At 42.9% G+C, this 24366-nt stretch overlaps 1 protein-coding gene across 3 annotated transcripts in view; it reads right to left on the reverse strand.

Annotated features, from left to right (window-relative positions):
- Nucleotides 1-1793: 1793 nt before the first annotated feature.
- Srbd1 (S1 RNA binding domain 1) overlaps nt 1794-24366 on the reverse strand; it is a 166911-nt gene continuing 144338 nt past the window's right edge. For 2 of the 3 annotated variants that reach the window (XM_029531530.1, XM_029531531.1), the window contains exons 17-21: nt 20723-20829; nt 18472-18648; nt 17298-17453; nt 5419-5603; nt 1794-2585 (exon numbers count right to left, since the gene is read on the reverse strand). In XM_029531530.1, coding sequence (XP_029387390.1) covers nt 2296-2585; nt 5419-5603; nt 17298-17453; nt 18472-18648; nt 20723-20829 — 915 coding nt within the window. In that variant the 3' untranslated portion in view covers nt 1794-2295. The remainder of the gene's footprint in view (nt 2586-5418; nt 5604-17297; nt 17454-18471; nt 18649-20722; nt 20830-24366) is intronic. The other variant, XM_021217891.2, reaches the window with a different exon arrangement.

Consider the following 24366-nt stretch of genomic DNA (forward strand, 5'->3'; position numbering starts at 1 on the left):
CATGGGCTGGCTGTCCCTCCTCTGTGTCTGAGCATGGGCTGGCTGTCCCTCCTCTGTGTCTGAGCATGGGCTGGCTGTCCCTCCTCTGTGTCTGAACATGGGCTGGCTGTCCCTCCTCTGTGTCTGAGCACGGACCTAGCTTTCACTCTATCTCACCCCTTTCTTGTCTTCTTCTCAATCCCCTAATCCTTTCTTCCTTATTTCAGAAAGAAAACCAGAAGACATCCAGAGACCTTCTGTAAGTTCTCACATGAACTTTTACCTCCGTGCTTACTGTCTCCTCTTCTACTAATGTGGATGAACTTTTGTATTATCTTTTATAAAGATTATTTTAATTTTTATTGTTTAAAACAATTTTAAAATTTAAATATATTTGATCATATTTTTCTCCTCTTCACCCATCCAAGTTTTCTCAAAAATCAAACAAAAACTCAATACAACTGCCCGCCCAACCAACAAAACCACGTCACACCCTCCCCACAAGTATCAAACTGTAACCAAATACAAGCTCACACACAAAACCAAAACAATAACAAAAACTCCTGTAGAGCCCATTGTTCATTTTATGTTGGTTAAGTCCTGAACAGGCGGCCTGTCCCAGAGTGGCTGGTGTACCCAGCGTCACCGGATGGGAGAAAACTTGAGTTTCCCTCTTCCAATGGGTACGAGAGACAATCCAGTTGTCACTGCATCCCTACCTTAGAGTCTCCACCGTGAACTGGATTCTAACCGAATCCATTCAATTCAGTAACTCTCCTGTCCTCTGTATCAACTTTCTCTTCATTGTCAGAGGTCATCTCTTTTCTCCGGAAACACAAAAACTCTAGGCTTCATTTCACGGTCTAGCTATTATGCTCTTTCCCCCTCCTCACGACAGCCAAACTCTATAGCATGTCACTGCCTCCAACCCAGCTCCAACTCTAAAACCCACATCGGCAAGGGTTGCAGCGATGGCAGAGATATGGCTCTTTTTTCCCAGGTTGGGCTACACAGAGTTTCTATCATGTTAAATAAAAAGGGCAAAGGACACACTGACCTGGTCCTCTTCCGGTTCACAGAGGCTTAGCTGTCGAGGGCATAGAGCTCTTCAGGCTCCTTCATCCAAAACGCCCAGAGGAGGAACACTCACCTGCACACTGTGAACCAGAGAGCCTTGGCAAGAACGAGTAGAAAGACCAACTGAGAACACATTAACATTCATTGTAGAGCGGAAAGGACTCACAGGAATGAAACAGGCAAGCAGGGCTTCAAGACACCTATGTCCACTAGTTAGATGGCCAAGTGTTTTGAGAATAGGAAGCCACCAGGCAGAACTGGTGTGTACCACGAGTACAATACTTCCTTATAACTCCCACTGGGTGATTATATGACCCCCAATTGGGCATTCCAAGGCCAAGCAGCAGCAGCAGTGAAGTCTTCAAGGGTAATGGCTGCTTACTTATAAATTAAGGAATTGCCCAAGACAAATAGGGTAGAGCACACTTTAGTATCTACCATCCACACATCACTCATGGACACTTCACCGAGTGATCAGTGTGGGCTCTGCTCACCTCCTCTGACCCTGAGCTGTCATGCAACACTTACTTTCTCCACCAAATAAGAATAAAGTCAGGGTTGCTATCTTGTTAGATGATGGCTAAGAAAGAATATGGCCTCTGTGATAAATTACGTCAATTAAAGTCATTCTGGAAATGTCCAGAATCTCCCCTCTTCCCTAAGGCACAGTTTCACAAATCATATCTTTAATTCAGTGTGGTTTCTAGCATTCACTCAATGAACACAGCACACCAAAGTCACCAGCCAGTCAGTCATTTATTGTAGAGGTTAATACATATGTTCTGAAACACATTAAAATGATTCTGTTGATGGTCATACAACATGATAATCTTTTACTAGTATATTTTTACTTGGTTTGCTAAGGGAAAATAAAGATTATTACAAAATTATGAATTATAAACAAAATTGCTAATAACACCTCAATCAAGTGCTAGTCTTAATGTGTCAATTAACACTATGCATTTCAAATAAGCAAGACATCCCACCGAGGTCTAAGGCAGCAGATGTTAGCAGGAGGACGTGAAGCTGCCTGCGAGGAATTACCCAGACAGAAACTGCTGCTGTAGGACACTACGCGAGGACGCCCACCACTCTTTCTGTGGCAGTCAGGATAGTGTGATGAACACTTCTACACAGGAGCCCCTCTCCCCTGCTCTCTAGGTTCCATGCACTCTGGCTCAACCTCGTCAGGCTGTAGAAGTGAGGGAACACATTGGTGTTTGGCCTTCAGTAGAGCACTCACAACACCCGGAGGAGGTCGAGCGAAATTCGAGATCGGGGGATGTCGACATTGAGGACTTTCACCTCCACTTTCTCTCCAGGGCCCAGGCCCAGGCTCCTTCTCCTCTTTGTTTTGGATAGCTTGGCTTCTGTTATGAACTGGATAGGAATCAGCCCTGCCTTGCCCACTCCTATGTCCACAAAGACCCCAAACAGAGTAGCATTCTCCACTTTGCCTGTAAGGACTGTCCCAACCTGCAAGTCTTCCAGACACACTATGCTTCTCTTGAAGTCAGGCTTATCAAAATCTGTGAGGAGAGAAGAGAGACATTAGTGTAACCAAGAAGCCACTGTGCCTAGAGGGTGGACGTTCACTCTGTATTGATTGACATGGATGCTCAGATCAATAAAGCTCTTTGAGGGAAGAGATAAAGAAGCTAAGGACACAGGCCTGTCTTGAGAAAAAAATATATTCTGGGAGAAACAGTTCCCACAGAAAATTCAAGAAAAGTTTCCCAAACCGTTTCTTTTCTCTAAACTCAGTCTCACTAGTGGAACCGTAAACACTGCCTGGGAGGATCGGGACAGTTGGCTCGCCGTCTTCCCTGTAAAGGACAGTCAGAGTCTATCTTTGCTCAATGACTACACCAGACTAAATCACAAGTGCTCAGAATGGGGGAGCCCTGGAGACACAAGAGGGGGAGTTGGCTTTCAGTGCCTGGATTCTTAAATTGTTTCAAGGTGGTCAATGTTTCACTAGCTTTTGAATAAATGTGAGCCAAGTCAAATGTTCTCTCTTTACTTTAGTGAGTATTCAGGAGTCAATTCTTTCTATTTCAAACACATTTATTCAACCAGAATGTATAGGTTCCCAATTACCTTTGGCTCAGAATTGCACACCAGCCAGAGTTGGCCCGAGTTAGCCTCTCTCTTCCTCCAGTTCAGTTGATTGACTGATTACTGTCATTACCTCAGGCTGGTGCCCTGCTGTATGCCAGATACACAAAGGTGAAGACCCTAGGTCCCTGTCTTAGGCTCTTTTCAGCCCTTTCCTGGCCCATCCCAGTCTATATATCTCTGTTCACTGACACTAGCCCCTGAAATGTGAGCACAAAGCAGGCTAAGTGCCTCTACGGCTCCAGATAGCATAGAACAACAAAGGTCTGAGACAGTGAGACAAGAAGTTTAAATGGGGCTTGTGAGTTCCCCACAGCCTGCATTTACCCCTCCAGCTCAGCTCTCTTCCCTAGGATCATTGAGTGCTGATTCTAATAACAAACAACACATTCTAGCTGGGATCTCCTTTACTTAGACCTCACCCGGCCCCCACTCCAACCCTCTGACCCATTTCCTTTTCCTCCACAGCTGCTGGCTTTCCCCTGACTACTTGCTGGAGCTATCTTTTACATCTGTATTAACAACTGGTCACCTCTTTCTTTCCCTCCCCAGTCAAACCACCTTAAGTCCACAATCTTTTTAGAAATTGAGCTCCCTCCACTCCTGTAAAACAAGACAAAAATCTATAAACCCTAACCCTCACTGTCCTCATTAAACACACTAACGTGGGAGCAGACTCTGGGATTTCACCTGATGCTGAATTCCAAAGCAGGAACTTCTGGTAATTTGAACCACACAGGCTGAGACCATGTCAACATGAAGTGAAACTAAGGCCCAGGGCAGAGGCAGGCTGACCCCAGGCCAGTAAGGCAGTTTCATGCTTAGAAATCTCTCGCCTCCTTTCCGTGTAGAGTCCAGTGTCTGCCAATCCCCATGGGGTTCTGATCAGCTGCTCAGTTTAGCTTGGCATGAAAACCAGAGTCAGGAACCACTCAGCATGTTCCCCAAGACAGCTGGGAGCACGGAGAAAGCAGAAAGCCTCCATGAACCATGTAAACTTACACATCAAGGGCCAAGGGAACAGTCAGGCCACTGCACCAGTGTGCTCTGAATTAAGGAAACTAACTAGCAAGGAGGGCTTAAACAAAAGGAACGATGTCAGCAAAGAACAGAAGCCAGATGAGTGTAAGGGAGGCATAAGACAGAGAACACTTTTGAGAAAAGGAGAAAAGAGATGTAATATAAATACTGTAACATGGAAATACCCAAAATACCGTCTACCCTGCCCCCACCTCCAAAGGCATCTGCCTCTCCCTGGGAAATGTGTTGACAGTGTGCTTGGAGAGGCCTATTTGGAATGGCCTCTGGAGAGTCCAGGCCCATCCACATGCTGCTCAACTAGAGGCTCCTCAAGGAGGGGCTCTGTTTAGCTGGGCTAACTGAGTGCTTGCCTTTGCTTTGAGTCCCTCATGTAACTGAGATAAAGGAGCATTCGACACCTTGGTAGAAAAATAAAGATGGACAGGAAAATAGAGTCCGGGCCACCTGTAGCTCAAGTGCCCTTGTCAACCATCCAGTGAGTGTATAGGCATATTACCAATCCTCATGAGACACACTCATCTTAGTGTCCCTGCAAGAGACAGCCCTGGAGTCCACAAGAGGAGGAGCAGGCTTCTGCGCAGTTCCATATGTAGGAGCAGCCACTTTCCATGAGAACAACAGGCAGGCTTTGATGCCCACTTCTGGCACTGGTCTTACTCAGTGGTTTATTTTCTCCAGCTGCAATTCTGTCTCAATGGGTCATTGCTCTCAACAACTACGGCTATTACACTTCCTTTACCCTCTCCCTGCACAGAAAGCTGAGAACACTCGAAATTAGAAAGACAATCAGCACGGAGATATCATCTTATTTGTTCAATGTGCTCAGTGAAATGGAATCCAGAAACCTGGCAGGCTGTAATTTAGGAAGAAGATTCACTTTTTGGTGTGAATGAAAACTTTACCTCCTGGCTCTTCAGACACAAACAGTTTACAGGAGACTCAGGGAGAGCGTGCCTCCATGCACACAGAAGCACAGCACATGAGCTGTGTCCACCTTGGTGCACCAGCACAGAGGCCGAAGCCATGCTTCTAGCTTTGGCTCCAGACAGAAATCTAAGTGACTGCAGAAGATGACCGCTGACCCTTGGCCCTCTCCTGTGGAGGATGAATGCTGACTCTCAGCCTTCTCCTGTGGCCCTCTCCTGTCGAGTGGGATGGGAAGAAGGCGATGGGAACTTCCTGAAGACAAGGGAGACAACTCACCTGTTCGGATGTCAAAGGTTTTGGGCTGGCTCAGCCCATCTATGATGACCTGCAGAGTGTGTGCAGTTGTCTGTAACCTTTCAGCAGTTTTCTCTATGCCTTCTTTCCCGAGAGATAAATTTATTTTCTGTTGCATTTCAGGCTTTCCAATCTCACACAGTGACCCCCCAATGGATGACAAAAACCTTCAGTGGAAAGAAAAGCCCAACATTTATCAGTGATATTACCTTCTACATTTTCTAACATAGGTCACCTTCATATTCTCTTATCCCAGGACACTTCCACGTCAGCCGGTTTTTACTGAGAGTCTACAGTATACTCTGTGCTGTGTTAAGATTTAGCTAAAGGCATGTGGGCAAGGGGAGAAGGTGGGTTTAGGGTCTTGTGCTACTTTCCAAGTGTGGCATCTACTCCAAGCTGACCCAGGAACACTTTTCAGTGTGCTGGTCATGACAATTCAGTGACACATGTGTAGTTCCTAGACAAGGCTGTCTCTATTATCTCATGTTTCCTGAAAATTTCAGTAGGAAAACTTTTGAATTTAGATTAATAGACAAATACGATCCATTGATGATACCAGAGTCCAACATGGCATGTGTCAAGCACTCCTGGCTTTTGACACTGCTCACTTTCCATGTCCTCATTGTACATGAATAGCTATGCCTGTGGCCTGTGATGGGAGGGTGACACAAATGCCATCAAGTCACACACAAGTGAAATTACCTAAAAAGCGCTCAGAGCATTCAACAGGAAAGTAAATCCCAGAGGGTGGTTGGGGTGGGTGTGCTCATGCTCCCCACAGCAACACGACAGTATAAAAGGGAGGGATGTGAAAGAAAAGGCGATGTTTTTTTCCTCAAAAGAATGCAAGTAAGCTCTCAAAGCTCTAACATAAAGCTGAATGTACTTCCATCCACAACATTCCACAGAGCAGTGATGCTGCCTTACACCTCACCTTCGCCCTGCCTGCTGCCTTCCTTGCTTGCACAGACACTGCCCAGTTAATGAGGTAAAACCATGACAACACAAAGCAACAAATTATGGTTAAGACCTAGTTTGCTCCAGTTTCATGTGAGTTCCGGGCCATGGCTCTTTTTCCTGACATTCTCTGGCTGGGTATTTTTCTACATCATTAAGTTCTATTTCCTATGATTAATGGCACTTTAAAAATGTCAACACAGTAATCACACAGATACTGATGCCCTCACAGTCTTTCCTCTGAGAATGCCTCTGAACACCGGAAGGGAAAAGGAGACTGCGGGAGTGTGTCTCTGGCTACAGCCCCCGTGGCAGGAACTGCACTGTGCAGGGCGGACTGCGGGCCACTCCCAATCTTTCTGGGCACCATGCTCAGGCAGAGCAGCCCTCTTCAGTGACACCCAGGGCTGATAACCTCAAGCCTGGTGAGGAAGGCCTCTCACCTCGCATCTAACTAGGGAATCTCTTGGGTTCAAATGCACAAGCCTTCTACATTTCCAGAGCCATATTTTTTTCCCACTTTATACTTTTTTCTTCTTTGTTTTTCCATTTTTTAATTTTATTAGACAGTTTCTTTATTTACATTTCAAATGTTATCCCCTTTCCTGGTCTCCCTCCAAAAACTCCCTACCCCTCCCCCTGCTCACCAACCCACCCACTCCCACTTCCTGGACCTGGATTTCCCCTACACTGAGCATAGAGAGAGCCTTCACAGGACCGAGGGCCTCTCCTCCCATTGATGACTGACAAGGTCATTCTCTGCTGCATATGTAGTTGGAGCCATGGGTCCCTCCATGTGTACTCTTTGGTGATTTATTCCCTGGGAGTTCTGGGGGAACTGGTTGGTTCATATTGTTGTTCCTCCTATAGAGCTGTAAACCCCTTCAACTCCTTAGGTCCTTTCACTAGCTCCTTCATTGGGGCCCCCGTGCTTTGTCCAATGGATGGCTGCATACTGCAGAATCTCTTCCATATAAAAAGGAAGTCTGCTTCCTCTGTTTGTCCTGGGAGTGCAGTTCATATATCGTTTCACCCTCACAGAAGCCTGCCTGTGGGCAGCAGCCGCTGAGATCAATAAGGAAGTGCCATGTTTTCCTCCAGCTAATGCTTTGTATTGATCAACCCTATTTTTAAACAACCCCATTTTGGAACAAAGTAGTTTTTGCATTTTGAAAACTTTCTTAAAGTTAACCAGGTCACAGAAAAAAACAACAGAAGAGGGAGAAACTGGGAAGCAGAGCCAGCCCTGGGGTGGGTCTCAGACATACTTAGCAGCCCAGGATGGGAGGATATGCTTCATGCTGGAGCCACTCGTCAGACCTGGCTTTTGCAGTAGCACAGGGAACGTCCCCTCTACAGTCTAAAGTTCCCTCTGGCAGTGAGAAGTGTGCCCAACACAAAGTGTGTCCTAGCTCCAAAGTGCCAAGGGCAAGTGCACACGTAAGGAGCTTGGAGCCCAGAAGGAACACACAATGACAAACGCACAGCACTCTGGGCTAGCTGTAGGTTTCACTCACTTATAACAGAAGCCTTAAAATGCAGGACCATCAGGCTGCCCAGGCCATGCACTACTGCTGCTCCATGGAGTTTTGTATCATGCAGGTGCCCACACCACTGAGTGCATATAGAAAATTACTGTTATATTTGGCCAAGACAGAAGACCAATGTGTTAGGCAATACTGTGCCAACACAATTTAATGGCAGATCACTTCTGAACATTAGACAGTTAGCACCAAGAAAATCCCACAAAGAAGTTATTATGCACAAGCTTTTAAATAGACAGTTCTCTCGAGTCAATGAGTTATTAGAGCCATCTCTACTGTCTCTGGAATGCCTTTTCCATTTGCTAAGGGCTGCTGTTGGAGCTGCTGTTTTTATTTAATATGTAATTTCATCCATCTTACTTAAAGTAAGAAAGTAGCATAAATGCAACAAATGAGCACATCATGTTCTCTTAGCACACATCTGCACAGAGTTAGAGCACAGCATAGCACACATCATGCTTACTTTTCAAATGCAAAGCTACCCACGCTAACACTGCTGACGGTTTCAACAGAAGCTTGCTACAAAGGCCAGGTCCTTCTCCACAAAGAAAAAGGCTTTGTAAAACTCTTTCCCCAAAGAGTAAGGAATTCTCCAGATTCGTAAGACTCTGGAAATGGCCGTTCAGATTTATGTAATCATTTCCAGCACAGGGATTTAGAAGCTGAGGGGTTTGTTACAAAGAGCAACATGACACCCTGCAGAGCTCAGAACCTAGGTGACATAACACCATCACTTTACAAAGAGCACAAACGGTGTAGAGCCCATGGAGAGAGCCATGTTACCACAGCAAAGACCATCAGAGATTGCCATAGCTGTCACACTTTATCCATTCATTCTTTAGGGATTTTGTCAACAAGGAAAAACTTAAACACAAGAGCACAGCTATTTTGGAAATGAAAGGAAACAGAGAGGGCAGGACACAACTGTTAATATATGGAGAAATTCAATGATTTAGGGAGATTTGGCTTTTAAATGGAGCTATGTGTGAAATGGGGGGCACTGACATGATTCCAAGTCCAGCAATGGTTTGGTGCTCTAAAATCTCCAGAACCTATATAGTTTCAAATCTATCATAGAGAAAAAGAGAGAAACAACTTGAACTCAATGTGACAAAACATAGTAGCCCCCTTGGCCCTCTGCCCCAGCTGGTACATACAAGTGTGTTGCACATAAGGAGTTCAGTCTGGCTTGGTGGACCAGGTGACTACGTGACAATCTCAGCTGTCTTGTGATCACATCAGGTGAAAGCCATGGGAACAGCACTGCCATCATTACTAAACATTTTTCAAATTTCTCCTGGGTAAACCAAGACACAGAGCTGGGCCAGAATCTTACAAATCTGGGCTGGTATGAAGCCCACAAGCAAGTATAAATGCAGGTAAAGTGCACTTCTAGAAGGCCCCACAGAAGTTAACAGAATGCTGAGGAAAATGCTATTTAAGTGGCTTTTCTTAGCACTGAATGACCAACAGAAAGAAGGAGAATGTTCCATAAGAATATACAGCTGACTAGACTTTAAAGACATAGTACAAGTAAATATCCTGAAACTATAACGGGGCTTTCTCTGAGGCTCTTCCACTCGGCCCTCAGAGTCCAATTTTAAATGGTAGGAACTATGTGGGCCAGCTGGGGTATCTTTAGAGTCCTTTTGCGGCACCGCCTGGAAGGTCTTCAGAAGTCTCCTGCATCAGTGAGCGGCCGAGAGTCACTGAGAACCAAGAGAAAGCTGCCACGACTGAGGACTACAGGCTCCTTTTGAGCAACAAGCCGCCATCTGCTTTCATCTTAGGCAGACTGAGCACAGGCTTCCTTCTATGTAAGGGCTTGGTCAGACGATGCTCAAAAGCAGAGACCTGCCGCCTGTCATAGTAACTGCAGTAGACCGTGGCCTCAGGCATCTGTTTCAGAAAATCTTAACATTCCTTAGGACTGCAGTATAGGGAATTAACTTTTTACCTAAAAACAAGTGCCAGTTAAATGTTTTTCCATGCCTTCCAAATGGCCAAGCATTAGGGTGATCATACAGTTAGAAACACTGAAGATGGCGCTCACACAATTTAAGCAAAGCATGGAACACTGGTGCAGCAATAACAAATGTCAAATACAACACTGGTAACCTATTCCGGAAGATCTTGTGAGTCTCACACCGTATAAGTATCAGAGTTTAACTCTAATTTAAAAGCAACATATGCATGCGTGTGCACAACCATGCACACAACCATACTGCAATGTTGCTATTGATGTGAAAATGTCTAGAGTCCTCTTGTCTTAGGAACTGCCTCACAAATTTACTGGTGCCATAAGGAGGTCCATTTTCTCACAATTCTAAAGAACTGGCCCCACTCCTCCACACCCAAGAGAGTGCCATGGTGGGGGCAGGGCAGGATGAAAGCATTCCACTTGATGACCTCCTCTCCAGTGAGCTTAGGTGTTCTCAAACACATGCCCTACCTCAAATGATGAAGACTTGCTAAAACCAAAAGAATGTGACAAACTGCTGAGATCAATTCAAATGACATTGGAAGAGCATCTTAGCTTTAGGTGAAACCCACTTCTACCACGTGACTGGGTGGAGGCCAGGCTAGCCCGGACTGTTTCAGTTCCACCTGGCCTCTCAGAGGTAGGGTTAATGTTCAGACGTGCACACACACACCTTCAACGTGCTCCATAAATCATGCATTTCAGTCTCTCAAGAATCTTCTTATAGATGTAGCTTTGCACACAAGAGACTCAACCCCTGAGGGAGTAAGTGACCAATGGGTAAGTCACACAGTTGGCCTAAAGTAAGAGTTACAATCCTTCACGTCTCACCCTCGCCTTGCCCCTGACTTTAGAGGAGCTTCAGTGTAGACACAAGATTGAGACTACAGATAAAATTTGGCACCCAGAACTACTGTCTGGGAGCAATTTATTATTATTTTTTAAACCAAATTTGAAAGAAAGAAACTTTGGCTCTTTTTGAGTTACTGAGTAAGGGTTGGACAAAATTAAGTTAGTGGTTTCAAAGGCTGCAGCCTCTATATAGTTCAAAAACACTGTGTTTAGAATTAATATAATTTAATTTACTGCCTGTAAAGCTATAATGTGGATTAGTGCCTGTGACTATTTGAAAGAGGAGGGTAAATAAAGCAATAGCATTCAGAGGCACACAGGCGGCTGACAGAAGGAAAGGCTGAAGCAAGCCACTCTAGTGCTACTCAGAACCACCCCAAGGGACAAAGAAAAACTCCTCAGAGACAGATTTCATACCACAAGACCAATTGTCAATAATGTTCCTTTACAAAAACTAGCAGGGGCTTACAAATGTCCACCATTTTTGGCTGCCCACTGAATGGGCTAGGGACACTCTGTTTACATGGGGAGGAAGGTTGTAGTAGCTCACTTAGGATGGATGGCACAGAAACAGAGGACAGACTCAAACCCACAGCTGGACTGGGAGCAGGAAGGACAGCTAACAGGAGATGGAACCAATACCTCCCTGAGTGTTGGGCTCAAGACTGAGGGGTCTAAGCTTGAGCTAGAGTGGACAAGAAGGACACCTGAATGCTTGTACGACAGAAGATGCTAAAGTGGCACAACTCCATGGCAGGCAGGCAGCTTCCTCTTTGTTCTCTTCCACTGGGAGGAACAGGCGGAAAAGCAGTTCTGTAGCAGAACACAGATAAACCGGCCTTCTCCTCTGTCCCAGGAGCTGGTATTAATGAGAGTTAACAGTGGTAACTGCAAATTACATCCAGATCAGAGAAGAAAAGGACCCTACTACCACCACCACCTCAAAGAAGCTATTGTGACTTCCCATGCTTTTTTGTCTACAGCTTAGCTGACAGCACCTTCTTGATGACAGTAAAAATAACTGATCTTTACAGTCATTGCTGTGTCTCCAGAGCTGAGTATAAGGCATGCATTAACTGCCCAGGTCCATCAGATCACTGCTAATATTTCAGTCATTTAACAGACAAGAAAACTAAGGTCAGGAAATTCAAAACCACTCCCAGGTCCAACAGCCAGGACCTGAGCCCAGGCAGTCTGAGGGCCCTTCAACTTTCTAGGACTCTCTACTAGTTTCATTAAGAGTTTGAAGGGGGCTATATTGGAACAATGTGTATGGTATTTCTTGGAGTGTCATGGCCTGGCCATCCAGTTCTTGAGCAGGCAAATTCTTTTTCACTTTTGACATGCTAAGTATCATTTCCTGGAAACTACAATGAGAAAGTTTAGATTATTTACTATTGGCCAATCTTCCCAGCCTGTTTTCTCTGGGGACCCACTGCTTCCATCTTTCCAAGGCTGGGATTACAGGTTGTCCCTTATGCACATTCAGCATTTACTTGGTTCTGGATACCCAAACTGTGACAAACGGACACCCCCCCTCCCCCCACTTTACCACCTGCTTGCTTTTTTCACAAAAAGTAACTTAAACTCCCTGTATTACAGTTGCTTTTCAGTTAGAAGCCCCGTTCCTAGCTGGGCACAACTCAGTGTAAGGTCATGAAGCTTCTATCGACAACTCTGAAAGACAGGCTCAGGTAGCACAGATCCTCTCCCGTTCAGTACTGGGGGCTTGCCATTCGCCCTCATATAAGGCAGGACCTCCAAAGAATTTCTCCAGCTGTCCTACTGCTGGCACAGGGGAGCCAGTCAGGGTCTTCCACCCACTGTGTGCATCAGGTCAATTTGTTCTACTTTGGGTCTTAAAAACTCCAATACAACTTCTCAATAAATCAAGTCAACATGTGTTTTTTGTTTTGTTTTGTTTTTGTTTTTTACAAAAGTTCCTCCCACTTAAGGAAGCAGCACGCCAAGCTTACATGGTTATTCTTGTCCTAGACCTGGTTTTTAAATTCACAGTTGCTGATGTTCTCAAAAACAACTTTGCTGTGTTGTTTGTAAGATCTGCAGTAAGAAGGTAAATCCCATAGCTCTAATATCTCCAGCACTAAGCTGGTAGGAACTACTCCTTGAGATCTACTCACCTGGCACACGATAATGACACTACATACCTTACTCCTGCTAGGCTGAGATTGCTGGAAACCAGTCTTAAAAAATGCTGCCCAACAGTCCAAATGGAAATAGCATATACTTTATCAAAACAAGTGCTGAGTGAGTCTTGACATGAAGTTTCCTGGCATTTTTCAACGTACTCTGAGACCCCAGTGGTGTTGGAGCTTGACTACCAGCAGTGCACTGAATTCTTAACACAGCAGACTGTGGCTGAGTGCCAGGTCTCATGGGATCCAGAGGGCTTGGCAGAACCTGCAGCCCAGAGCTCCCTTCTCCCCTAACTCAAGCAGGAGAAATCAGTTATGTGGCCTGCTGCTAGACCAACCAAAATGGTAGAACAAAGAGAGAGTAGGCATGGAAGGGCTGGGAACTCGACACACTCTTGTTGAGCCCACTTCTATTCATAATCCAGCTGCAGTTTTATTTATGGCTACAGTATCACACACAACAAAACCACTCACATGTGTGTGGAAGGATTTCTCCACAACAAAAAATGCAGGAAGAAATGCCTATGGCCTTCTGCTTGTCTATTCTGTAATATCTGAGAGGTCACTGGACACACACAATGCTCTGTGAAGGTACATGAGATTCTCAAGAACGGACTTAGTTGATATGTGACTGAGGCAAGAGTGCCAGGGAAGAAAGACCTAGTGTGTTCACAATGCCTATGCTCGCACATGGATCTCAGCCATTTTAGACTGCAGCAGAGTGCTGGAAGCACAGCTAAGCATCCCTTCTGCCTGTGCTTTAAGTTCATCCCCCATGCTTTCCTCGGTGTCCTACATCCTTCTCTTTCATTCTCACATCTGTCATGTATTCCTGTAAATGGCAGGCTCAGGATTTGTTGGGTGCTATGGATACAGCTGTAAGCCAGAGTCTCATAGTCTCTGGCAACTGCAGCTTACAGCCTACAATAACTAACTTTTAACTGCTACCAGCCTAACAAACCTGACGCCAACTTTTCAGATGCATTATTTATACGATGGGCTTGGGAACAATTGTAGAGGACCACAACTTTAACTATGCTATTACAATGTCTTTTTTTTTTTTTTTTTTTTTTGGCCATCCAAGATCTAATCCTACTTTTCTTCATTTTATGCAACATGATCTCTAAGATCAGTTCAATATTTTTGTTTTTTATTTGCTTTCTATCTATGTGTATGAGTGTGTGTCTTGATGTGTATAGGGCTTATGGGGCCATCTCTTCAGTCCCAACTATTGTTTTCCTGGTTCCAGTATTTAACATATGAATTTGGTTGGTGATGATTTTATTTATCACTTGGCACTGTGGTAGGGTGTGTAGAACCAAAACACATATAGAGGTGATCTACATTCTCAAGAAGCCTACCAAATCGGGAGTATAAAACAGTCTCAGAGTTTTCTGAGTATCTAACATGTGCTCCTGGCTCAGCATCGCTGCTGTTGCAGAGTGTCAGCATCACTTCTTGACTGGGCTACTGCAGTCAGTCTGACTAATCTCCCTGCTTCTTCCGCTGACCCTTACACTCTATTCCTAACAGCAGACAACAGTAGCCTTTTCACAGGCATGACACTCTCCAGCTCAAACCCAGCTAAGAACTTCTTTAAATATTAAGTCCAGTTCCTTCTGGTAGCCCCAAGTAATGGTGTCAAATAGCATTAGATATTCAGAAAAATCTAATGATACTGTAAGAATCATGGCATACAGCTCTAATTTCTGAACTGAAACAAAAGAGTTCTGAACCACTTTACTTCCCCCCCGCCCTGATTTATAACCTGCCTTTCCTGACTTATATGCATCAGTATAGATAGAATGTAGAGGCTCCAGAAATTAGTGTCCCCTTTACTATATGAGAGAGAATTCAATTAGTTTTTTTTTTTTTTTTTTTTAATAAATTGAAGTTACTTGTTTTGGGGGTATTGGTTGTTAATCCCCTCCCCCTCTTCTCCCCAATTACTGCAAGTTCTTTGCCAATGTTCATTTTCTGCACATGAAGAAATGTCAGCATTAGTGAAAGGTACTACAATTTCTGCTGGGTCTACTCCTGCTAATTGATGAAGTACCATTTTTTCCTTTCAGAATCAATTCAGAAACTTTTTCTATATAGGTCTTTGGTTTTCTACTCTGGATGCTAAAATTATCCATCTAAGATATAATCCTTCTGCATAAGAATTCCTGTGGAAGAATGAGCAGAAGGCAAAATAACTAAAATACATGTCATCTTTGGGTCCAAACAACCTACATGTGCATCTTGTTTCTTTTCTACCAGAGTCAATTCTCTCTCAGCCTCAGCTTATAATCTTTTTGGGACTAGTTAAGCCCTTATCACCCTATAAAGATTTAAAATAAATTACTTAGACTTAGTTAATCAAATTGTGGACCTTAGCCAATTAATATCCCCAATAATTTTTGAAAACCATTAAGAGTTTTTAACTGGTCTCTCCTTATTTGTACCTTTTATGGCTAGATTTTTTGTAGTCCTATTTTATATCCTTTATATTTAATAGAATTTTCACTTTGTATTTTTTTCAGGAGTAATTTATAAGCCCCAACAAAGCAAAATTCTCTTCAAACATTTTTTTCCTAAGGAATCTAAATTAGTCAGTAATATGTCATCTATATAATGGTAAATTATAGATTGCGAAAACTGTTTACATATTATTTCTAATGGCTGATGTACAAAATATTGACATAAGGTAGGATTATTTAACATTCCTTGTGGAAGCACTTTTCACTGATACCTTTTTAATGGACTACTGTTATTATAAGCAGGTATTGAGAAAGCAAACCTTTCTCTATTGTGCTCTTACAAAAGGATTGTGAAAAAGCAATCTTCTAAACCAATCACAATGATAGACCATGGGATTCCAGATTGTAAAAAGCCAATTGGCTGAATGATCCTATTGATTGCTCTCAGATCTGTTAACATCCTCCATTGTTAGATTTTTTTTAAAATAGTAATTATAGGAGAATTCCAAGGACTGGTGGACTTTTCTATACGTTAAACCTCAAGTTGCTCTTGGACAAGCTGCTCTAGTAACTGCAATTTTTCTTTTGTCATAGGTCATTGTTTTACCCAAAAAGGCTTGTTAGATAACTAGCACAGTGGTAGAGCCATTGGTGTTCTGCCAGCAGTGGTTTCTCCACAGAAAGCTGGAAAGTAAGCCTCTGCTGAGTCTTGCTTATGGGCAACTTGGGCAATCTGTGACTGCTCTTGATAACAGGTTTTGATACTGTCGCCAGGAACATCTCTTATTTTACATTTTGTCCCTGATAATGGAGGAATGCTAATTCATGATTCCAGTTGTTGCAACAGATCTCTTCCCCATAAATTCATGGCTATATTAGCTGCATATGGCCTTAAGTTTCCTCGTTGACTTTCTGACCATATACACTTAAGCTATGTTACACTTTGTTTTATCTGGGATAAAAAAGCTCTAGAAATTATATATCTATCTCTTGAAGAGGTCAATCTTGATGACAAGATTTTGGGGAGATTTTTGTTACATCTGTTCCAGGGTCTACCATGTCTTCAAGGTCAATATTATTTATAAATGCTTTTAGTTTGGGCCTTTGTTCATCTATAGAAGTTTGCCAAAATAATATTTTTGTCCCTTTTTGGTTTGTTTGTTTATCTATCTACTGAATCTACTCTGAGTTTGATATCTGGGTTATTAATGTCTATCTTCAGAGTTGAGTTGTTTAATTGTTTTGTAGATTAGTTTCTCCACTGCTGACCTGAGATGCCTGATATTAATAATTTGATATTGGCATCTCCAAGAGGACCCATTGGGAAAATCCCAACAAGGGGTTACCCTGTCTGTCTCTGTTGATCTACATTAATTAGTCCAGTATCGACCTTTGCCCCACTCCCCACATGTACACAAAACCAGATAAATATAATAAGTATTTTTTAAAGTTTTTTTCTTTGAATACCTTGCATGAAGCTTCTTTTCCTGAAAATCATCTAGGTATCATTCTCTGTTAATGTGTTCTCACTAAAAGAACATTAGACTCTATAACCCAACAGTGCAGAATTTCTTTGTAATGTTGGCTGTTCATACTTTCAAAAAGGAGTTTGTCTTTCAGAGAGCCCAAGTGATACCAGGTGCTAGTCAATTAAGTTATGCTAATTTCCAAGACAGACAGTGTCACACAATTTCCACTCCATATACTTCTCCCCTAGAACCAGGTCTTACTGGCTTGACACAGCTCTAGGAATTGTGGTTTCCCTCCTCACTCAGCAATGTGGAACTCCTAAAAACTACTGTCATGTTAAGCACAGCCTTGGGTCTCCTTATACCAATATAAAGGTCATGTGCTGTATTGAACTCACTGGGCACATGGAGCATTCTGAACCTGGCCTCTGGCTCACCTGACTGCTATGTCGTAGGATTCCGGATGGATGCAAGTCTGGTCCAGTGGGTTTGGTATGAGGGTGACATCTGCTTTGTTCTTTTTTTTGCCCAGCTTCTCATTCGTGACCATGGCAGCTTCCTGGCTCTGGCCTGAAGAGTCAGTATGTTGCCTACTACAGTCAGTAAAACCATGATAAAACATATTCAAGGACAGCAAGTTAGTGAAAAAACAAAATTATAGCCCATCTGTAATTAAAATATTACACAGGCTCTTAATCTTGACAGCAAGTATTTACTGTTTGAAACTACCTATTTACTTGTTGGCTTATTGTTTTATCCAAGCATTACACTGTGAATCTTGATGACTGACTGCTATACTACTAGCCTGGGCAGACATGATTAACCCTGTAGTGGGTTTGGCCTAATGTTGCTTGTACCCTTATGTTAATTTGGGTCCCCCAAAATTGTTTGCATGAGAGTCTGCAAATCCTCACAGAAGACAGAGGAACCCTGCCCCCAGTTGGTTCTGATTGGTAAATAAAGATGCCAACAGCCAATGGCTGGGCAGGGCAGACAGAGGCGGGATTTTCAGGATTCTGAGGTGAGGGACAGAGAGAAAGGGACATGACCAGAGAAGGAGAAGGAGGAGGAAGAAGAGGAGGAGGAGAAGGAAGAGGAGGAGGAGGAGAAGGAAGAGGAGGAGGAGAAGGAAGAGGAGGAAGAAGAAGAGGAGGAGGAAGAGGAAGAGGAGGAGGAGGAGAAGGAGAAGGAGAAGGAGGAGAAGGAGAGATGCCTCGCTTGAGAAGGTGCAGGACAGAGGATAGCCATTATGTGAAGGAGTCAGGAGAGTGCAGCTCAGCCAAGGTAGAAGGAAAGATTTAGTAATAACTCGGGATTGTTGGTGGGAGGTGGATTGACTGCATGGAGGTTAGGTAGTAGCCAACAATTGAGCTGTATTAGACATATCAATATATAAAGACTACATGTGTATGTCTTTCATTTGGGAACACAGAACATTGGGACGGGCAGTGTGGCACACGCCGTAACTGGGATTTTTATAATTATTTCAATACTACACAAGCCCTATGGGGTGAATGAATGAATGATGGCATCTAGAGCTGTCAGTAGGAGGGGGACAATAGTTGGGGAGAAAGCTGGCAGTATCACCAGAGGTGTAAGCTTTACAGTCACCTGCAAAATGTCCGGATGTAATCCTGGTTGATTCTGACGAAGCCAGCACACTGCTGGAAGGATTTTGGACCCAGCCCTTTCACCTTCTTCAACTGTTCTCGGTTAATGAAAGGGCCATTTTTCTCTCGCCACTCAATAATATTTTTGGCTCTATTGGCATTGAGTCCTGCAATATGCCTAGGAAATAAATGGCAAATTAAAATAATAGAAATAAAAGTAGAAAGAAACAAAAGCTTGCACCTAAAAAGATAATGGCACACATCACTTGGATCCCCAAATCAACTGCAAGTGCACTTTAAAACATGTCCAAATTAATATTAAAAAGAGAAAGGACAGGAAGGAAGCACAGTGCAAAGCAGTGACAAGCCAGTTGCTGCCTGTGATACTGAGGAACTGATGCAGCAACAGAGCTCTATCTGCTTCCCCACACGGCTCACAGGCTTTGCACCCCAACTCAGGGACCGCTGCACCCATCTCTGGCTCAGAAAATGGCTTTGTGTAGTATCACACAGTTATTACAATTGTCTGCTGGGTCCACTGATATGTAAGCTGAAGTATAGAAAGGGACTTCTGTAACTTTAATTTTTTTTTCTAATCCTACTTTTAATGATGGTACTTTAATGCTATAACCTCCCCTTTAGCCCACCACCTAACAGAGGTAGTAGAAAAGAAAGGATACAGTAGAAGTGGGCCTGTTTAGAAAGGTTCTTTGTAGCAACAACTCTAGTCTGTGCTGTCTGGAAATTGGCAATTGAGTTCAGTGGTTAGCAGCGGCAGCTCAATCCACTTCCAAACATTTCAGGGATATACCAGCAGTCCAGTTCTGTAGAGTCTGGATAGCAAACACAAATCAGCTGTGGTGGCACTGCCTAGCAGAGACAGCCAGGCCTCAGTCTTGGCATGAGTCAGCAGGAAAAGTTCTAAGTTGTGCCTCTCTCAGCAAAGCAAAGATCAGTGAAGATGCAAGACTCACAACTGTTGCATAGCTAGCTCTATAAGGAAGCCAAGCTCAGCCTCAGCCAATGTCTGCTGAGTCAGCACAAACTCCCTCCAAACATTATGTGTCCTCAGCATGTGTGTTTCTCTCAGCTGACATAACTCTGCCAATCAGCCCGATTTGCTGGAAGCGGCAAGAAACTGCAGCATGCCACCAAAAGTTTTTTGGTGTGTTTCTCTCTACAGAGTTCCAACAAATGGAGCCCAACTACACAATGTAAAGTGGACCAACACATGCATGTCCTTAGTGAAGAATCCTTCACCATGTACACGTGTCCTTTCATGTGCTTGCTTTAGCAGAACATTCTTTCTCCTGTGTCTGCTTCAGCTAAACATTCCTTTATGAGTCTGCCTTAGCCTTTCAACTGTGTCCGCTTCAGGAAAACACTCTTTCATGTGTTTGCTCCAGCAAAACACCATCCAACACAACTTTCCAAAGAACCCTTAAGTTTCCACTTCAGACTTCTATGTAAATGGCAGGGTGGGCACAAAGGCATGAAAACTGTATCAATAAGGAGTTTGCTTGCTTTCAATGAAAAGATTATTAGTACAAAGAACTCTTAATTCCATTGTGTAGTTTCAAGCATGGAATTATGGCTTTCATGGCTTGGTTGGAAAGTGCTATCTTAGAATACAGAGGGTATTCTTCCACTATCACAGTTTTGGTGAGAAGGGTCTAGATCCGAGAACCTAATATGACACACCAGCAGACCTGTACATCCAGAGCACAAGGTGAATCAAAACAAAGAAGAGAAGAGGGGAGGGGGGGAGGGGAGAGGAAGGGAGGGGAGGGGAGGGGAGGGAAGAGGAGGGGAGAGGAGAGAAGAGAACTTTTCTATTATCAGCAGGAGAACAGCCAGTCTGTGTTGACATGTGGATCACATGTGACTTGTGGATCATGGAACACCCAATGACAGACCTTGAACCCTCCCCGATTTGGGTTACCTTCAGCTTTGAGAAATGTGTGCAAGAGACTGGGCTAGTTAAGAACATCTACTCTCCAGCTTGGGACAACAGCAGTTTCCCACGCTGGCCTTATTTAAATTCTATCAGCAGCACTGGTGCAATCAATGGTCACCATGAGCCCTTCATTTGTGCATCACTGAAAATAACAGCTTGAACTCTTCCCTTTCCTTAAATGACACCTTCTTCTCTGGTCATTCTACAGAAAACATAAGCCTATAGACTGTCTATGCTTGACAACATTATACACATGTCCCCTTCTCTTAGCTAGCAAGTTAAACTCTTGTCTCACCTTAACAAAACCTCAGAACAGATGTTAATATCCACTCCCACAAAGCTGACACATTCTTCTACAACACTGTCCAGTGTTGCCTTGAGTAATGTATGGGATACATCATGCTGAAAAGACAAAGATGCAGCAGCAATTAAAATAAAGGAGATGCCATTTGTATACTGTTTATTCCTGCCCATATTTACTGGTAACTGACTAACACACACCATGGGAAATTCCTTTACTCCTCTTAAGCACACTGTTAACAGATATAACCTGAAATGAAGGAATCTGCTTCCATATATTCTTAAGCATATATACACATTCACATACCACACACAAAAAGAAACGGGGAAAAAAAACCCCATAATAGATTGAAGGTATATTTTTAGTAATGATGTTCTTATAGATGACAGCTTTAAAGCTTCAAAATAAAAACACTTGGAATATTCCAACCTGGTGGCAAACACCAAGTACTGGTAAAGATGTGGCCCCAGGGTGCTCAGAGCCCTATCACCCACAGTGCATTTTTGATCAAATACACAAAACAAGGCAGTTTTTATGGAGGGTTTATTCTGTGTGGTTTAAATATAACTACATAAAACTTAATCAGATACTTATACAATGTGTACTGTTAGTCAATATAAGTTAAACTACAAGGGAATGAAAATATTAACAAAATCCCTAGGAACTGATCCAAGAAGAAAAAGAAGACAGTTCTATCAAAAGATTCAGACTCTAGATCTTATAATTAGAAAGACCTTGGGTCCAGATGCTTCGTTGGTGAACATGACTAAACATTTCCAAGAATAATTACTGTCAGTCCTTCTCAAAATTTCCAATTACAGGAGGGACTGCTTCTCACTTTCTCCTGGAAGGCCAGTATTAACATAACATGAAAGCCTGCCAGAGGCACAACAGGAAAGAAAACAGCCCCCTGTGAACATAGGTGCAACACAACACTGGCAACCCAAATCCAACAAGGAAAGGTACAGCAGCTCAACCAGGAACCCTTCTTGTTCTAAGCAGTGATTGCCACTTTGCAAAAGGTGTAGCTATTGATTAATGTAATGTAGTGTCAATGAGATGTACATTTCTGAGTCTTTATCTGTTATAGCTCTGTCCTTTTCAATACATGAGGTATATTTCCCCATAACTGTGGTACTGATACAGGAATAAAATAAAAATAAGGTGTTTTCTAACTTTTAAAAAAACATTATATATGTTATACTTATGTATACATACATTATAAGATATATGTATATGTTATATGTTGACAAACAGTATGAATGAACTCAAGAAGCAGATACACATATTTTTAAATTGAAAACAATCCTTGACATTTCTAAACTTTTAATTTCAAATTCAGAAAAAAGAATTCTTGTAGAACAGTATCTTCAGAGCAGAATGCCATTGGCATCTTAGCCAGGGCATCCGGGCTGCAGCCACTCCTTCCAGCTCCCAGCGGTCTCTGATGGAACATAAATGTGGGAGTGTAGTGGTAGTTCCATGGATGCAGCCATAAGGAAGCTGTCATTTACACTTAGGTGAAAGCTTTCAGGATACAGATGTTTGGGCAAGTTAAGTTCCTGTAAGTGAGCCTGATTGAGCAAACTCAATGGTTCACTGCACCCAAGTGGGAAGGAATCATTACTTCAGTCTGTTACTGGTGCCCTATCTGGGATGAATGAATGTTCACCTCACCAGGAAACGTTCATAGAAGTAAAAAGAACTTTTTATAGTCTTCCATTAGACACTTCAATGTGTTTTTCCAATAGTAAGAACATTGCCACATAAAAACATAATACAACTATTAAAAGCAAGAACTTTATTGATACAAACAAAATTATGGAATGCATAGGCCGTACTGAAGTTTTCTGAAGTATCCTAATTATTTTGTACAGAATTGTCTTACCAATTCAGAATTCAACTTGGGATCATAAACTAAACATAGTTGCCTCATCTTTATAGAGTTTTGCTAGGCAGCTTCCAAGATGGTTTCTACTGATCCCAAATCCAAATATTCTATATGTTTCCACCAAGAATGGGATACAGTAATGACTCTTATGTAGATAAATTACTGTTAATATTACTATACCAGATCTAGTAAGTGTGAGTGATATTTTTGGCCTTGACTCAATTAAAAATACAATAAGCCGTGCTGGGGAGATGGCTTAGTGGTTAAGAGCCCTGTTTGCTCCTCCAAAGGACTCAGGTCCAATTCACATCACCCAGATGGCAGCTCACAATTGTCTGTAACTCCAGTTCAAGAGGATCTGACACCCTCATACAGACATACATACAGGCAAAACACTGATGCACAATTAATACATTCTTAAACTAAAAACACCAATTTAAAACTATGAGAAGCAAAGGAAGAAGTGCGAGCATGTCACACAGCCTGACAGCATTGTCCTCACATCCTAGGACTGGAAACAGTTCACTGACAGCTACCTACATTAAATCTATCCTATTATTTGTGTGTCTGGTTACTAAACATACATAAAGCCATGCTTAATCTTACACTGGTGTGCTAGTCACTTTTCCATCACCATGCTGTTAAACAGCTTAAAGGAGGATTTGTTTCAGTTCGTGGTTTTCAGTGTGCTGGGGAGAACATAGTAAAGCAGCCCACATCATAGCAATCAGCAATCAGGAAGCAAAGAGAGATGGGACAAGACACATGCCTGTGTTCACAACCTATTGCAGCTCACTAGGTCCTAGGTCCTCGATTACAGACCCTCCCCTGCTGGGGACAAACCCTTCAGCTCAGGCATCTTTTGCTATGCACTTTGTATACAAACCACAGCAGGCGGTAAAGGCTAGTAGACTGTTCTCAGAACAATTAAAAAAATTAGATTCTATTGTAAAGAATAATATATACATATGCTTAAGTATGTGTGTTATGGGTAAGGTGACACCTCTTGCTATGGGTCAAAGCAATAGTTTCAGCCAAACATTTATTTAATGATGTTAAATGAAACATGAGGGTAAATCTGTCAGGGATTTAGAACGAGATGCCACTATTGCTCAATAGAGACCACGAGGAGCTTTGCAGCATGTGACAGTAGGACCATGAGAGCAGCTGACTCACTGAGGATGGTGTGTGTATACAAGGAGAGACGGGAGCTCCAGAGTGAGCTGGCTAGACTCTCTCCTCTGAGCTTCTGGTAATGAGGTTTCCCTACTGGTTAACAAGTAATAATAGTTTTCCTTACTGTTCAAACAACTTTTGATCTGAGACCACTAAGGTTTTCCAACCAAATGCCTTATCTAGGGGCTCAAAGTCCAATAAAGAAGACAGAGGTGATGAAAAGAAGCATACCAACAACAACAAAAAAAATTTGTAACTTTTTTTTCCAGTCAGGCATTATTTAAGTCTTTATAACATCACCTAATTGAATTCTCACAACAGTCTGCGACATGCATCTATTTCTCATAATATCTTCACAATAAGAGTATCCCAAGGAAACAGCAACACAAATGTAAGGCCGAGTATGTTATTTCCATGTCCATCCACAGGGGGCTCAGACAAACACATGATAGAACAGCCACACAGTGATATATTATGAAACTAAAAATCAGCCAGCCAATCAAATGAAAACCAGAGTAGATGAGCTATTTCACTAGAATACCGTGTTTAAAAATGTCCATAGCATCCCTGA

The sequence above is a fragment of the Mus pahari genome, chromosome 18 (assembly GCF_900095145.1).
Source record: "Mus pahari chromosome 18, PAHARI_EIJ_v1.1, whole genome shotgun sequence".
In the NCBI taxonomy this organism is placed as follows: Eukaryota; Metazoa; Chordata; class Mammalia; order Rodentia; family Muridae; genus Mus; species Mus pahari.